The sequence below is a fragment of the Erinaceus europaeus genome, chromosome 1 (genome assembly GCF_950295315.1).
Source record: "Erinaceus europaeus chromosome 1, mEriEur2.1, whole genome shotgun sequence".
Lineage (NCBI taxonomy): Eukaryota > Metazoa > Chordata > Mammalia > Eulipotyphla > Erinaceidae > Erinaceus > Erinaceus europaeus.
Genome location: NC_080162.1, coordinates 110,373,554 through 110,389,562, shown reverse-complemented (window position 1 = coordinate 110,389,562; position 16,009 = coordinate 110,373,554). Strand labels below are relative to the sequence as shown.

Genomic DNA, 16,009 nt, shown 5'->3' with positions numbered 1-16,009 from the left:
GGCTGGCTGACCAGGCTAAAGGAGGGGTGGTTCCTTTAGTGTGGGTAACAACTGCTCTCTGTGCCCTCCTGGCTCCACATGCCCGAGCCAGTGCCTTAGACACTGGCTCCTACCATCCCCAGACAGTTCCCAAAGTAGGTTCCAGTGAGAGTGGGGGAGAGCATTTGTACTCTGTCATGGACTTGAGTACTGCCCAACTGCCCCACACCCAGCTGGTTTACTCTGCCCCCAAAAGTCTAGGGACTTTTGTCTGTTCTTACAGCAGCTCCAGAACTCACAGAAGTGGGTGCTCAGTCAGTACATGATGAATACATGTAAACTGACACAGTAAGGCAAGTTGAATAGCGCCCCCTCACAATTCACATCTGCCTGCTACTTCAGAATATGACTTTATTCGTATTTTAAAATTTTTTTTAAATTATCTTTATTTATTGGCTAGAGACAGCCATAAATTGAGAGAGTAGGGGGAGACAGAGTGGGAGAGAGGCAGAGAGACACCTGCGGCCGTGGTTTCACCACTCACAAAGCTTTCCCCCTGCTGGTGGGGACCGAGGGCTCAAACTCAGGTCCTTGAGCATTGTAACATATGCACTCAACCAGGTGCACCACCACCCAGCCCCATATTTGTGTTTTTTAAAAGATTTATTTGCCGTGGTCCAAGAGGTGGCACAGTGGGATAAAGCATTGGACACTCAAGCATGTTGTCCTGAGTTTGATCCCTGGCAGCATATGCACCAGAGTGATGTCTGTTTTTTTCTCTCTCTCCTATCTTTCTCATTAATAAATAAAATATTTTAAGAAGAAAATAGTTATTTGTTTATTTATCAATGAGAGGCAGAGATCCAGAGCATAATTCCGGCATATGTGATCAAACTCAGGACCTTGTTCTTGCAACTTGCACCCAGTTCTCTACCCACTGCACCACCTCCTGTGCTGCCAGAAAACCAGTTTGTTTGGCCAAAAAACCACTGCTCAGCTCTGGCTTATTTTTTAAAAATATATATTTATTTATTTTCCCTTTTGTTGCCCTTATTGTTTTTCATTGTTGTTATAGTTATTGCTGCTGTCATTGATTTTTGTCATTGTTAGATAGGACAGAGAGAAATGGAGAGAGGAGGGAAAGACAGAGAGGGGGAGAGAAAGACATTTGCAGACCTGCTTCACCGCCTGTGAAGTGACTCCTCAGCAGGTGAGGAGCCGGGGGCTCGAACCGGGATCCTTACGCCAGTCCTTGTGCTTTGTGCCACGTGTGCTTAACCCGCTATACTACTGCCTGACTCCCAGCTCTGGCTTATGTTGACATTATGGGGTTGAGCCTGGGACCTTGGAACCTCAGCTATCAAAGTCTTTTGCAGAACCGTTGTGCACTGTCACTATCCTCTAGCCATTTTTTCAGTCTTCCTATACCCTCCCTCCACTGGGAGGAAACCGAGGGACTAAGGCCCAGTTCTGCCCAGAATGCCCATCTAGTATACCTGTGCTTGGCCCAGAGCCCCTCTGAGCTTGATTGCACTGGTTGAGTGGGGAGGAGTAGTCAGGTGAGAGGCATAGACCATACCTCTGCCACATCTCCAATGGCATAGATGTGGGGGACAGAGGTGGCTTCCTGGGTGTTAACCAAGATCTTCTGATTGTCAGGATTGGTGTTGACTCCAGCTTTCTCCAAATTCAGACTTCGAGTTTCTGGAATTCGACCTGAAGGAAATAAAGAACAGGATTGAAGAGTTTGCTTTATAGGTTTTGCCCTAGATTCCTTGGTTTAAAACACTCCTTGGAATGTCTACTTTGGAAGTGGCAAAGCACAAAACAGGAATAGCACTGAGAGGCTCCTGGCCTCTGCAAGCCTTAAGCAGGAACCAGTAGCAGCAGTCAGTTACAGAAGGGGTGGGAGGTGGGGTGGGGGGGGTCTGAGACTTCTGGGAACATGTCCGGAAGCTTTGGTTTTTTAATCATTTATAGAGTTTACATATTAAAATTTTAGGGTTTTTTTTTTATTGGATAGAGAGAGAAATTGAGAGGGGAGAGACAAAGAGAGTGAGAGAGACAGAGAAACACCTGCAGCCCTGCATCACCACTCATGAAGCTTTCCCCCTGCAGGTGGGGACCAGGGGTTGAACCTGGGTCCTTGTGCATTGTAGCATGTGTGCATAACCAGGGGGATTAAGACCCTCTTTTTTTTTTTCCTAAGGAAAACAATTCTCAGGATATGTGAACCATCTAAAATGAACTTACATCTTTAGGAGGTTGGTTATAGTGCAGACAAAAAGATGATTATTTTGAGATTATAGGAACTTGTATAGTGACTGTCCTCAGAAGATCATATTCTAGAAATAAAGCTACTAACAGGTCTTATGTGTCACTTGAAGATAGTAAAAACCCCACAGTGTAAAATTAGAAGTAAATTTCTATCTTTGAAAATACAAAGTTCCAGGGAATCCAGTGGTGGCACAGTGGGCTAAGTGCACATGGCGCAAAGCACAAGGACCAGAGTAAGGATCCCGGTTCGAGCCCCCGGCTCCCCACCTGCAGGGGAGTCGCTTCACAGGTGGTGAAGCAGATCTGCAGGTGTCTATCTTTCTCTCCCCCTCTACCTCCCCTTCTCTCTTGACTTCTCTCTGTCCTATCCAACAACAGCAATGACAACAATAATAATGACAACAACAAGGGTAACAACAAGGGCAACAAAATGGGGAAAATGGCCTCCAGGAACAGTGGATTCCTAGTGCAGGCACTGAGCCCCAGCAGTAACCCTGGAGGCAAAAAATTTTAAAAAAACAAAACACAAAGTTCCAGTTCTGAAGCTAAGGGAGAGCTCCCCTGGTAGAGCACATGCCTTCTATATATGAGACCCTGGGTTTGAACCTTGGCATCATATCAGAGCACCATGGATGGCACTGGGGCAGCTCCACAGATGGTGGAATCTTCTCACTGCACTGTCTCCTTCTCTGTATTTATCTCTCCCTCTCTCTTTCAAAAGAAGCCCAGGCCCTCAAGCCTTCTTCTGTGCCCTAGTGCCTGTCCATCAAATATTTTGTTTTAAGAGCCCCTCCCTCCAACTGAGAGGAGCTAGACCAACAAGCAGCCCCTAAATGGAGCCTCATACCCAGCCTCACTCACATAGCCAGAGAGGCTGTTTTTGCTCAGGCACAAAGTTTAGAAGAGACAAGGCGATGTTGGCTGCCTCCCTGTCCCATACAGCCCGGGGCCTCCTCACAGCTGCTAACCTTTTACATCTTTGCATCATCCCTTTCTTCAACAAAAGTGTGATGGACTCTGGGTCTCTCAAAAGCAAAAAAGTGAACTGATCTGTGGTTTGTGGTTTAGAGGGTACGACACCTCCACCTTTGGGGAAGCCGGTTACATGCTTCTGATTTTGGCTCAAGACAGAACCTTAAAAATACCACTCGACTAGTCAGGATGCCAGACCCATGGCTGCACAGAACTGGGCAGTGGGGGCTACCCTAACATTTGGCCATTTTCTTCCTTTCAAAAAAATGTTTTGTTTTTTTTTAATGTTTATTTGTGTATTAGATAGAGACAGCCAGAAATCAAGAAGGAAGGGAGAGAGACAGAGATACACCTGCAGCCTTGCTTCACCACTCGTAAAGCTTTCCCCCTGCAAGTAGGGACCAGGGGCTCGAGCACTGTAACATGTGAGCTCAACCAGGTGCACCACCACCTGGATCCCCAATTTCTTACATTCTTGACATTCTTGACATTTTCTCACATGCGATGTTGGATTGTTGTATGACCTCTAAGGGCACATGTCTGTCCCTCCCCTTCATAAATATTCATGGTGTTTCTCTTGGAAAACTCTTAAATATGTGTAAACAACTATATCACCCTGATTGGATTTGTATAAAACCACCTCCATCCTACCCTCATCTCTTCTTTGGAGTTTACCATCAAGCTTCCAAACTTGCTTTGTCTTTCAAGTTAATAACCATTTTTTTTTCTTTTTCAAATTCCTTCTTTCTTTTCTTTTGATTTATTAGAATGTATTTATTTATTACTGAGAGAGATAGGAGAGAAAGAGAACCAAACCTTACTCTAGCACATGTGCTGCCAGAGATCAAATTAAGGACCTCACAGTGCTGCTCAGCTCTGGTTTATAGTGGTTCTGGGGGTTTAAACCTGAGACTCCGGAGCCTCAGGCATGAGAGTCTTTTGCATAACCATTATGCTATCTCCTCAGATCGTTCAAAACATTTTAAAAGATTTATTTATTTATTTATGTGGGGTGGGAAAGGAACCAGGGCATCACTCTGGCACATGGGATGCAGGGGACCAAACTTGGGACTTCACGCTTGAGAGTCCAGCGCTTTATCCACTGTACCACTTACAGACCCCTAACTCCTTTTCTATACTGTTACTCCTGTGGGTTCTTTGACAACAACAGCTAACAAGTCAGAGGAAGTCCTTTTCTCTCCTAATTCTCAAAGTGGTCTCATGTTGCCAGGATGTGGCTTAAATAGCTCCTCTCATCATTCTAGGAAGGCAGTGGTACCCACTCCAGGAGATCTCAGATACCAAAGTGCCCCCGAATGAATGGCTGCAGAGCCACAGTCCCACAGTGCCTGGTGGCTCTGACACAACCGTGGTGGGGCAGTGGGTGGTGCCAGTGAAAGCATCTGGAAGAACAAGGCCTGTGAAAGGGAAACCTTAAATCTCCAGCTGCTCTGTCAGAGAAGGAAGTCAAAACACAGAGCCTCCACTAAGCCCTGCTTCTCAGATTTGAGGGGAATGGCGGCTCCAGGCTCTGCCGGCCAAAAGAATCAGGTGCCGGGCAGGCTGGCACCACCTCAGACTAGACATGGGCCACGGAAGTCCCACAGGGAAGTCACAGCAAGCAGTCTGAGAGTGGGAGGCATGAGGTTCCAGGACACAGAGAGTATGAGAGCATGATATCAAAGACCCATGAGTGTGCAGAAGGACTCGAACTCTGCTCTGGACCAGGAGGCTGTGAAGCCCAGTGCAATTTCCAGGTTGCAGCGGGTGGGGGTGGGGGGAGTGGTGGTAGCAAGGAAATCTCTGGACACAGCAGGCACCTAGGAGTCATGGAACATGTGGGAAAGGACTGGAATGTCCTCTCATTCAGAAGGCAGGAGCCACCCTCCACCAAGGCACCCCACAGAATGGGGCACAGCCAGGACATGGCCCTGGGCGCCCAGCTGAGCAGACAACCTAGACAATGGTCACATAAAAGAGAATATGCCTCTCCCTCCACACTCTGGTGCTCCATTTTTTTTTTTTTGTGCTCCCTGCAGGTACCAACTCTCACCCTCAGTTCAAGATAGGAGACCCAGAGGAAGGCAGAGAATGGGGACTAGGGTGGGGAACCCAGTGGCTCACCATACAAGCCAGGGCCTTATTGACTATGCCCATCCCAGGCCTAGGATGAACTCAAAAGTATCAGAAGCTAGATGCAGGGAACTTGCTGATCCTCTCTTGGACCACTTTTCCTTTCCTTTCTTCCTTTTTTTTTTTTTTAATTTTATTTATTAACCTGATGGTGGCACACCCAGTTAAGCACACATAACAGTACAAGGACCTGGGTTTGAGCCCCCACTCCCACCTGCAGCAGGCAAGCTTCACAAATGGTGAAGCAAGTGTCTGTCTATCTTTCTCTCATACCAGCAATACCAGACACCACCCTGGTGCATGTGCTGTCCAAGACTGAACTCAGAACCTCACACTTGAGAGTCTAGTGCTTTATCCACTGCACCACCGCCAGGACCACACCTCCCTTCCTTTTTCACTAGTATTTTTGCTGAGGTTTCATGCCTGCATAAATCCACCCCATCACTCTTGATAGTCTCTGGCCCTCTCCATCTCCCTCTCCCTCTCACTCTTAGACAGAGGGTAAGACAAAGATGGAGAAAAGAGAGACACCACACCAGTGCTCCATCACTCATGAAGCTTCCCCTATGCATGGTGCTCTCACATGGTAACCAGGGGCTTGGATACTGGTCTTAGAGCATGTGACAAAGTGTACATCCTACCAGCTGAGCTATATATCTTCCACCCCCAGCCCATTTTCTTATCTTATGCAACAATAGGGGCCAAGTTGGAAGAAGTGGAGACCACCACCATACTGTGTTACCCTGTGCATGGCACTTAGCACTTTCCTAACTCCACCTCATGTCTCTGAGGATCTCTCACCCACTGTGGCCTTAACTTGGGCTTCTGAATACCTGTCCTGGGACAGGACCTTTAGTGGTCCTCACATCTCTGTGTCATGGACACTAACAGGATGCAGATGGTGGTGTGTCCACTTTGCAGGTTGGCTCATAGGGTCAGATCCTCAGAGGAGGTCAGTGGAGGCACAGGTCCAGCCATCATCTCTCTTGGTGTTATTTTAATTTGCATCTTGGCTTACTAGTAAAGTCAAGTCACATGTGTTTAAACACTTTGCTATCTTCCCTTTTGTGAACTGTGTCCTTACCTTTCCTCACTCATTTGCAAACACCTTTTGGATTGTCTTGCTGTGCAAGGGCTTCTTACGTAACACATGTGTGATGCCATCAGGTTTACCACAAACAAATTAGGTTTACCACAAACAATACCACAAACAATGCAGGTGCCACAAAGCCAGGCACAAACAGGCGTTCTTTTTTCCCTCTCAGAGGCAACATCTGTGTGAGTACACTACCTCTGCTTTTGCAGCTGACTCCCTCCCCAGACCCAGCCTCTGGGCTCTAGGTGCAGTTGGACCAAGCCAGACCTCTTTTGACCCCCTGGAGTCCCACCAGCTGCTGCCACTGCTAGCCCAGCCACCACTCTGCTCAGCTGGCAGCTGGAGAAGGCCAGGTCCACCCAGGTGGTGGCTACTGGTCAATACCTGCTCTGTTGGGCACAGTGGTACAGACAACCAAACACGGTTGCCCCTCTCATTCCATGCCCCTCTCATTCCACTGTGGGGAAACAGGCATTCCCTCCAATTTCACGGTGGCATGGAGCACATGTTCCAACAAGTGAAGGGCAATCCGCATAATGAGGCAAGATTTAAGTGCCAGCGGGAGTCTGACATGGCAAATGAGGGGCTGGGACCAAACGGACACGGAGGGTAGAAGGGAAGCAGCCGGAAGCTCAGCGCTCACAGGCTGAGGGTAACAAGTGAGGCCGAGAAGAGGGAGGGCCCAGCAGCTGTTGCACGCACAGGCTGAGCAATACCCACGCTGAGCATAGAGCCAGCCAGCGGGGGCACAAGGTCCCAGAGCCAACCTTTCCCACTGGACTGAATCTACACTGAGCCAGACACAGAAAGGGGAGCTATGGCCCGGGCAGGAGGTGGAAAAATGGATGAAGATACAAACTTGAGGTGCCAAATTCAATACCTGGTACCACATGTGCCAGACTGATGCTCTGGTGCTCTCTCTCTCTCCCTCGCCCCCTTTCTCCATAGTGAAGAAATAAATCTCTTGGGGGACCAGGTGGTGATGCACCTGGTTAAGTGCACATGTTACAGTGCACAAGGACCCAGGTTCAAGTCCCTGGTGTCCACCTGCAGGGGGGAAAGCTTTGTGAGTGGTGAAGCATGGCTGCAGGTGTCTCTCTGTCTCTCTCCCTCTCTTTCACCTTCTTCCCTCTCAGTTTCTAGTTGTCTCTATCCAATAAATAAAGATAAATAAAACTTTTAAAAAAAGAAATAAATATTAAAAAAAAATTTATTATCTTTATTTATTGGATAAAGACAACCAGGAATTGAGAGGGAAGGGGGAGAGAAACAGAAAGAATACAGTTGCAGCACTGCTTTACCATTTGCAAAGCTTTTCCCCTGCAGGTGGGGACCGGAGAATTGAACCCAGGTCCTTGAGCATTATAACATATGCACTCAACCAGGTGCACCACCACCCGGCCCCAGAAAACAAATCTTTACAACCAAAAAAAGGAGAGACTCACACCTAGAGGACTTCCAATCAGATCCTTGGAGAACTACTTACACAAAATGTTCTATGGGGGCCAGATTGTGGCGCACCTGGTTGAGCTCATGTTACACAAGTATGCAGGTTCAAGCCCTAGGTCCCTACCTGAGGGGGAAAGCTTTGTGAGTGGTGATGCAGGGCTGCAGGTGTCTCTCTCTTTCCTTCTCTACTCCCTTCCCTCTCAACTTTTGGCTGTCTCTATACAATAAATAAATAAAGATAATGATAAAAAATGTTCTATGTCCTTAGTCATCTTTGAGAAATGACTAAAACAATGACAATAACAGGAAAGAGGTTCCTACTGAACCCCCCAAACCCTACACCATCTGCAACTGAGAGGCCCCCTGGAGTCAGGGGTAAATGCCTGTCTTGGGTGGTCTGAGGCCCCTGGTGGTGAATAAATGAATAAGTGAGCCCATGCTGCCATGCTCATGATAACAGCTGGCACTCAACATAGCTTCCCAGTGGTGTCTCTTACTCAGGAGGCTCCTTGTGCAACTGGAGTGAGTGACTGTACCCCTGGGGAGTACACTGGTCATTCTGACCCAAACCTCTGTGTGGGCACTTAGATTTTATCAAATCAGCTCACTCATTGGTGAGGGTGAGATAGCTCCCCTGGGAGGGTGTATGCTTTGCCACAAGCTTTGAGATTGACCCTGTTTTTTTGAGTCCCAACCAACTGCAGCACTGAGGGAAGCTTCAGTGCTGTGGGTTTGTTTGTTTTCTCTCTCTTTCTCTCTCCATCCCTTATGTGAAAAAACTGGCCCAGAATGCTGAAGCCCTAGTCCTCTCTCTCTCTCTCTATCTCACGCCCCAGTTCTCTCTTTCTTTCTCTCACATAGACATACACACAAGCCCGTTTTCTCCATCTCTCTCTCTCTCTCTCTCTCTCTCTCTCTCTCTCTCACACACACACACACACACCAACAGAAAAAAAAAAAAAAAACCACACATTTCAATCAACTCCTAAAACCTGATACCCAAAAGCTATCCCTGGAACTTGGTGGAGCCTCCAACTTAGGCCTACCTGAAGCCTGACCCATGAGACCCCCACAGAAGGAATATATGCTATGAAGGGTGGTAATTATTGCTTTCACATCAAAGACATTAATATAATTTTTCCTGCTGGTGGACTGCTGAGAGGCACTTGCAGAGTTTGGAAGGTGCCCATGAAGTATAAACAGTGCTTGTTCATCTCTAGAAGAATCTTCACTTGCAGGTGTTTATTTAATTGCTTTCTATTAAATTCTCACTATAAATACTGAATCTGACTTGGGATAAACACCCTCCCCAGCAACTGTGAGCATCAAGATTAGCCAACCCAGGCTGGAAGGGACCCTAGACACAGGAATCAGCTGGCTCTGGGATCCTAGCTGTGCCCAGGATATCAGCAAAGGGCATGAAGCCTGACTGTGAGCACCAGGCACTGCATCCTCAGTGCCCCTGTGGAGTAGCACCTCTAGGAGCTGAACGCATAAAATCAACAAGCACAGCATGGGTGGCAGCTCCTTAGGAGCAGTGGTGGTTCAGGGGCCATGTGGTGGTAGGGGAATCTGCGGTCACAGGCATGATCATTTTCCTGGGACTGTGGAAGGTACCATTAGGATGAGCTCCAAGCCTGTCTTTTTCTCCGCAAACACAAAGCCCATCTATATGTAGATCTGAGTCTATTTTTTGTGGCCTGGGTACAGTTTTATAGCGCCAAGTCATTTTTACATTCAAATAGAGATGGACAGGAGAGACTGAGGCTTCCTCTGCTGTCATAACAATTCCCAGGCAGTACTGGGGTTCATGAAACCTATGTCTCTCTGTAGCAATGCAGGCACCCTAGCCAGTGAGCTATTTCTCTGTTCCTAGGTCTCTCTGGATGTCAGTCATCACTAGCTTTACAGCTGCACTAAAATGAAAATGGATCAGCAGGCCAGGGAGACATCTTAATGAGTATGCAAACAGGTTTCATGCCTGAGACTCCAAAATCCCAGTTGTAAATCTCCAGCACCACCACAAGCCAGAACTGAGTGGTGCTCTGGTCTCTTTCTATATCTATCTCTATTTCTGTGTCTTTCTTTCACTAAAATTAAATATTTTTAAAACTTTAAAGAGGGGAATCGGGTGGTAGTGCAGTGGCTTAAGCGCATGTGGTGCGAAGCACAAGGACCAGCGTAAGAATCCCAGTTCAAGCCCCCGGCTCTCTACTTGCAAGGGAGTCGCTTCATAGGCGGTGAAGCAGGTCTGCAGGTGTCTATCTTTCTCTCCCCCTCTCTTGTCTTCCCCTCCTCTCTCCATTTCTCTCTGTCCTATCCAACAACAATGACATCAACAACAACAACAATAATAACTAAAATAACAATAAAACAACAAGGGCAACAAAAGGGTAAATAAATAATAATAATAATAACTTTAAAGAGACTAATCAGGCTAACAGGAGACCAGCTGCTCTACCTGGACAGTTGGGACCAGCTGGGATATGAGTTACGGTGTCTGTCACAGGTGAGTTTACTTTGCGTGTGAGACCCATCAGGCCATGTGAGACCCCATCAGGAAGAACGGGAACACACATGCAACTTCCTCCAGTCACAGAAAGATGGGGTCCTGGAGACCAGGTCTGGTGGTCTTGGGTAGAAGTTTCTCCCAACCAGGTTGCACAGATGCTCAGCCTGTCAGCTCCCCCCAGCATTCAAACGATGGCCACAGACAGCCTGGGCCTGGACTGCCTCTCCCTTCTTCCAGGGCTTAGAGCACTCCCACCCATGAGTTCCCAGCCCTGGGGGTTCTGCCTTATTTTGCCTCCCACCCTCTCTCCTGCTGTCTGCCACCTGGAAGGAGAATTCCACAGAGACTTGTGTGGGCTGTGTCCCTGATGTGGGGGAGCCATCACACAAAAACGGTCAAGCAAGGACAGTTACTCTGAGAGTAGAATGTGCAGCCTCGGGGTTAGAGAGAGAGGGGCCCACCCACCTCCCTCACCGTAGGCAGCAGGACAGAAGCTGGACAGTCAGGCCTCTGGTGCCTGAGACTCAGGGTCAGGTGTTATCTTCGTACCATCCCCCCATTCTAGGCACTCAAAGGGAACCTCACCACAGCTGGTAATAGTAATATAGGTGGGTGACAGCCTGAAAAAAGAGGACATGGCTTCAACTGACTGGTCCCCCAGGTTTTGCCTTGCCAGCGGGGATTCCAGCAGCAGGGCTAGGGCAGAGACAATGACCTTCATCCTTCCCTCAAAAGAAGGACTCAGAACCTTCTTTGCAAGGCTGACAGTTTCCCAAGGCTTCTAGCCACACCTCAACTCCTTAACTAGAGCTGAACCCCAGCTGAGATGTTTTTACATTGCAGGGAGAGGAAGGGGGAAGTCCACTCAGATGCCCCATCCTGGTCCCACTCCCCCAGACAGCCCTAGGATTCAGGCCACAACTGGTTAACTGCACGGGGCAAATTCGAGCCCACAGCAGCGAGCAGCAGCAGCAACAGCAACAGCAGCAGCAGCAGCGGCGGTGGGGCAAGCTGACTGTCTTCACTCAGCGCCGTAATCGGCACATCTGCAGACAGGAAATCCTCCTCACTGCGAGTTCCCAGTCTATTATCTGAGACACCTGGTGTGGGTGGGTGATTCAGAGACAAACAATGAGCAGGGCCCCCTGCACAGCAATTAACTGCTTTAACTGCTAATGTGTTTAATCCACCACGTGGAGATCAAGGCTGCACCTTCTGAGGAAGAAGCTCTGAGTCTAACTCCGCTTCCAGCTTGCAGGGCCAACGTCTCCATCCCTTCCATCCATCATCCACTGCCCCTGATGGCTACAGCCAAGATGCCAGGCACATAGGCAGCCCTGGTGAGTGCACACGGGCCTCCCAGTGTGCCCAGGCATTCTTCCTGTTGCTGTCCAAGCCCAACTTGTGTGGAGATAGCACTGGCTGCCAGGCGGGACTATGGCCCAGGAGCTGCTTGCTATGCCAGCAAAGCTACCCCTAGGGCTTTTTATTTTAGCCTCCTGGATTGGATCATCTCTATTATCGAAAGCTTGGCTAAAGGCTTACTGGGGTGAACCAGCAGCAAACACCTCCCCCCCACACACACCAGTTGTTAGGCTGGGAAATGGCTCCTGAATGTTTACAAAACCTGGCCCTGGAGCGGGCAGCAAAGTTAGCACATGCCCATACAGCCCCAGAAGGCGTGCCAGAAACCGCCGCCACTGCCGCGCCGCCCCGGGGAGGCAAGGTCAAAGGCCAAGGACTGTGAAAAGCTTCCACCCCCACCATCAATCATGCTGGGCAGACTGTCTGGGGGATGCTCTTTTTGAAAACACAGAAAATAAAACGTACTCCTGGTGGGGGAGGGTGGCCAACACTCCAGGGGCTTTGCCTGCTGCCCCCAGAAGCTGTCTGTAAACTGGGGAGGACCTGGAGACTTCCTGAGAGCATAGCCCCTCAACCTCCAAGCTGCTGCCACCAGAGGGGGGCTCAGTCAATAGCATCTGGGTGCAGGTCTATGCTTTGGCCCAAAGGCAAGCCAAGGGATGGGGGGAAGTGGCAAGAGATAAGAGAGGACAAAGGGCAAGGGGCAGAAGGACAAATTGTCACCTCCATACTTAGAGGAATGTAAAATCAACACCAATGTGCCCTTTTGGGTGTGAACATTTATGAAGTCTTTCACAAGGTTCATCAGAATAAACCTATTCAAAACTTCCATTTATGATTTGATTGAGAACGTTGACCTTAGTAAAGGCCCAGGAGGTAGCACAGTGGATAAAGTGTTAAACTTTAAAGCATGGGGTCCCAAATTCAAGCCCTGGCATCACATGTGTCAGTGATGCTCTGATTCTCTCTCTTTCTCTCTTGTAAATAAATAATCCTCCAGAGTTCATTTCATGTTCTCATTTCCCACTGTTCTGATTCTGGAAGAAGAGCTGGATTTCTAGAAGTACATTACAGTGAGGTGTTGCCTTGCGCCCACCTTAGGGGATGCTGGCCTGGCCGTCCAGGTCATAACAAATGCTGATGGGACAGCTCTCTTTAGCCCTCAGCAAACATGCACTTGACTGACATGAAGCTAGGGGGAGATTCTGATAGCAGCAGAAATTCAGAACCTGGGCTCACTAAGAAGGATCAACTGGCCAGACTTGGCACCAAGAGTCTCGTCAACTGGAGGCATGGATGGAGAGAAAGTGAGGCCTTACTAGTAGCACCTACATTCAACCTAGTGCATATGGACAGGGTGACCAGGAACCAGAAGGCGCACCTGGTTGAGTGCATGTGCTACAATGCACAAGGACTTGGGCTCTCGCCACCAGTCCCCACCTGCAAGGGGAAAGCTTTGTGAGTGGTGAAGCAGTGTTGCTGGGGTCTGTCTCTCTCCCTCTCTGTCATCCCTTTCCCTCTCAATTTCTGGCTGTCTCTATCCAATAAATAAATAAAAATAATAAACATTTAAAATATATTTGTAATTAACTGCATGAAGGAGCAGCACACAGGAGTCCAGGCAGATAAGATAGTCTGTGCTTGTGCCCACACTAGCCACATCCATAGTCCTTGGCCCTGCCACCCACAAGGGAGTTTGTTTACAGCAGCCACCTGACCCTAGTCCTGAACACAATCTGGGTTTGAGCCCCTGGCTCCCCACCTTCAGGGGGGACTGTTCACAAGCAGTGAAGCAGATCTGCAAGTATCTATCTTTCTCTTTTCCTCTCAATTTCTCTCTGACCTATCCTATAAAATGGATAAAATGGCCACCAGGAGCAGTGGATTTGTAGTACTAGCACCGAGGCCCAGCGATAACCCTAGAGGAAAAAAAAAAGAGCGAAGATGCCCATCTGTAGCATGTGCTGACCTGCAGAGCTTAGAGCAACCCACTGTGAAGCATGAGAAGCAGGCCTGAAGGGCTCCCCCATCCCCAACCAGGGCCATAGAAGGAGTGTGTTCTTTGTCAGGCAGATAAGGGAAGCTCCTGCCAACTTAAGGTCATAGAACTGGGCCAGTCTCCTTACCTATTGCCCACAGGACAGTGTCAAAGGTGCCCATGTCCTCCTTGCCAGAGGCCAAGTCCTTCCAGGTGACCTGTAGCTGGCCACTGGGCAGCCTCTCCACTCTAGAGGCTGTACAGCCCTTCAGGAACCGAGTGCCGTGAGCTACCATGTGCTCTGTCACCAGGCCAGACATTTGCTGCAAAGCACAAAAGGATATGCCATGAGGACTAGGTGTCAGTGAGGATGTCACTGCAAAGAACTGTGAGAAGAGATGCCTTAGTTCCCCACCTGCCTAAAAGGCCCTGAGTGGTTTGTCCACAGGAAAAGAGTAAAGAGGTTCAGTCCTCTCCACCCCTCACCCCACTTTCTGGGACTTTGTTTTGTTTTTTGTTACTGCTCTAGGCCAACTTAGTCAGACAAAAAGAAAGAGACAGAGACAAAGGGATAGAAGAGGAGAAGGAGAGACACCACAGGGGGGCTGGGTGATGACACACTGTTGAGTGCACATGTTAAAATGCACCAGGACCCAGGTTTGAGCCCCCAGCCCCACCTGCAGGGAGAAAGCTTTGTGAGTGGTGAAGCAGGGCTGCAGGTGTCTGTCTCTCTATCTTCCCTTCTCTCTCGATCTCTGTCTCTATCAAATAAATAAGTTTTTTAAAAAAAATTTAAAAAGAAAGAAAAAGCAAGACAACTCAGTACTGAAATTTCACCTAACCTAGGTCACAGACATGACAATGCAGATGTACTATCTCGGTTTTTTTATCTATTTTTTTTTAATCTATTTTGCTGGCCCAGTTCTATAACCTTAAATAGGCCACTCCCACCTTTGGGTCCCCTTGTTCTCTGAGGAACTGAGGAACTGAGGATAGGACCGGAAACCATCTGGAGCTCCCCTCTTCCCCCAGTAATAAATCTGAGGACCCAGGGTCTTTTTTAAAGATGCACTTGATCGGGAGTCGGGCTGTAGTGCAGCGGGTTAAGCGCACATGACGCAAAGCACAAGGACCGGCATAAGGATCCCGGTTCAAACCCCGGCTTCCCACCTGCAGGGGAGTCGCTTCACAGGCGGTGAAGCAGGTCTGCAGGTGTCTATCTTTCTCTCCTCCTCTCTGTCTTCCCCTCCTCTCTCCATTTCTCTCTGTCCTATCCAACGACAACAACAATAATAACTACAACAATAAAACAACAAGGGCAACAAAAGGGAATAAATAAAATAAATATTTTTTTTAAAAAGATGCACTTGATCTCTGGCTTCTGTAGATGCTAATTATGTCTCCCCTGAAAACAATGACAGAGAATTGTCCCCTCCCTAGGGGGGGCTTTGCCCTGGCTAAACTACATGGTACTCAGCTAGCTCCCTGCCTTGGCACCCATTCCTGTAAAGGCCACTCCTCTTCCATTAAGGAATTAAGACAGGAAGTGGGCACAGGGATGCATGGAGGGCCCAGTGCCTGGAGAGATGCTCTTTCCTCCTAGACCAGGAGGCTCTGCACCCCCAGGCCGCAGATGTGGTGAAGGCCTAGTTCCTAGGACCACTGTGGGGGCTTGAATATGCCAGAGGTGCAGTCAGCCAGAACTTCAGGAGGAAATAAGTGTTGCTGTCAAAATCCTTTGACATCTATGCAAGTGAGCCAGCCACTTTGGTGACCATTGGGTAGCGTGAGAGCTGCCTCGCTGGGACTGTCCCCATCACTCCTAAAACCCTTCTGCATACCTGATGGGCCTACCTGTACTCCTCACAGTCTGAGAGGGAACTTCAGGCCCTCTGGAGGCACAGGGCTGGGCTGCCATCCCAGCCTGCACTGGGACTGCATATCCTTCTCACTGAGGCCTGGGCTCTGTATGTACAGCCCCTCTCACTGGGGTGACCCCAACATCTCCAGCTGTCAGTGCCATCCAGACCACCCAGGCTCCAGACTTGCCCTCCTGTTCCTGCTGCCTCCTGGGAAACTCTCCTCCTCACCTGGAAGTCCACTTCTGCCAGCCCAGCACTCTAGCTGCTTCAAATGCTCAGACTGCCCTTCCCACCCACTCTACACAGGCCCCTCCTGTGATGGGAACGGCACCCCTCATGTCAGTACCCACCTTTCACCCTGACATTCCACCCAGTGGCTCTTGTCT

General features: G+C 48.9%; 1 protein-coding gene across 3 annotated transcripts in view; it reads right to left on the bottom strand.

Moving 5' to 3' along the window:
• TXNRD2 (thioredoxin reductase 2) overlaps positions 1-16,009 on the bottom strand; it is an 83,877-nt gene that overhangs the window by 11,173 nt on the left and 56,695 nt on the right. For all 3 annotated transcript variants that reach the window (XM_016192873.2, XM_007533926.3, XM_060193499.1), the window contains exons 11-12: positions 13,910-14,084; positions 1,559-1,695 (exon numbers count right to left, since the gene is read on the bottom strand). In XM_016192873.2, the coding sequence (XP_016048359.1) occupies positions 1,559-1,695; positions 13,910-14,084 (312 nt within the window). The remainder of the gene's footprint in view (positions 1-1,558; positions 1,696-13,909; positions 14,085-16,009) is intronic.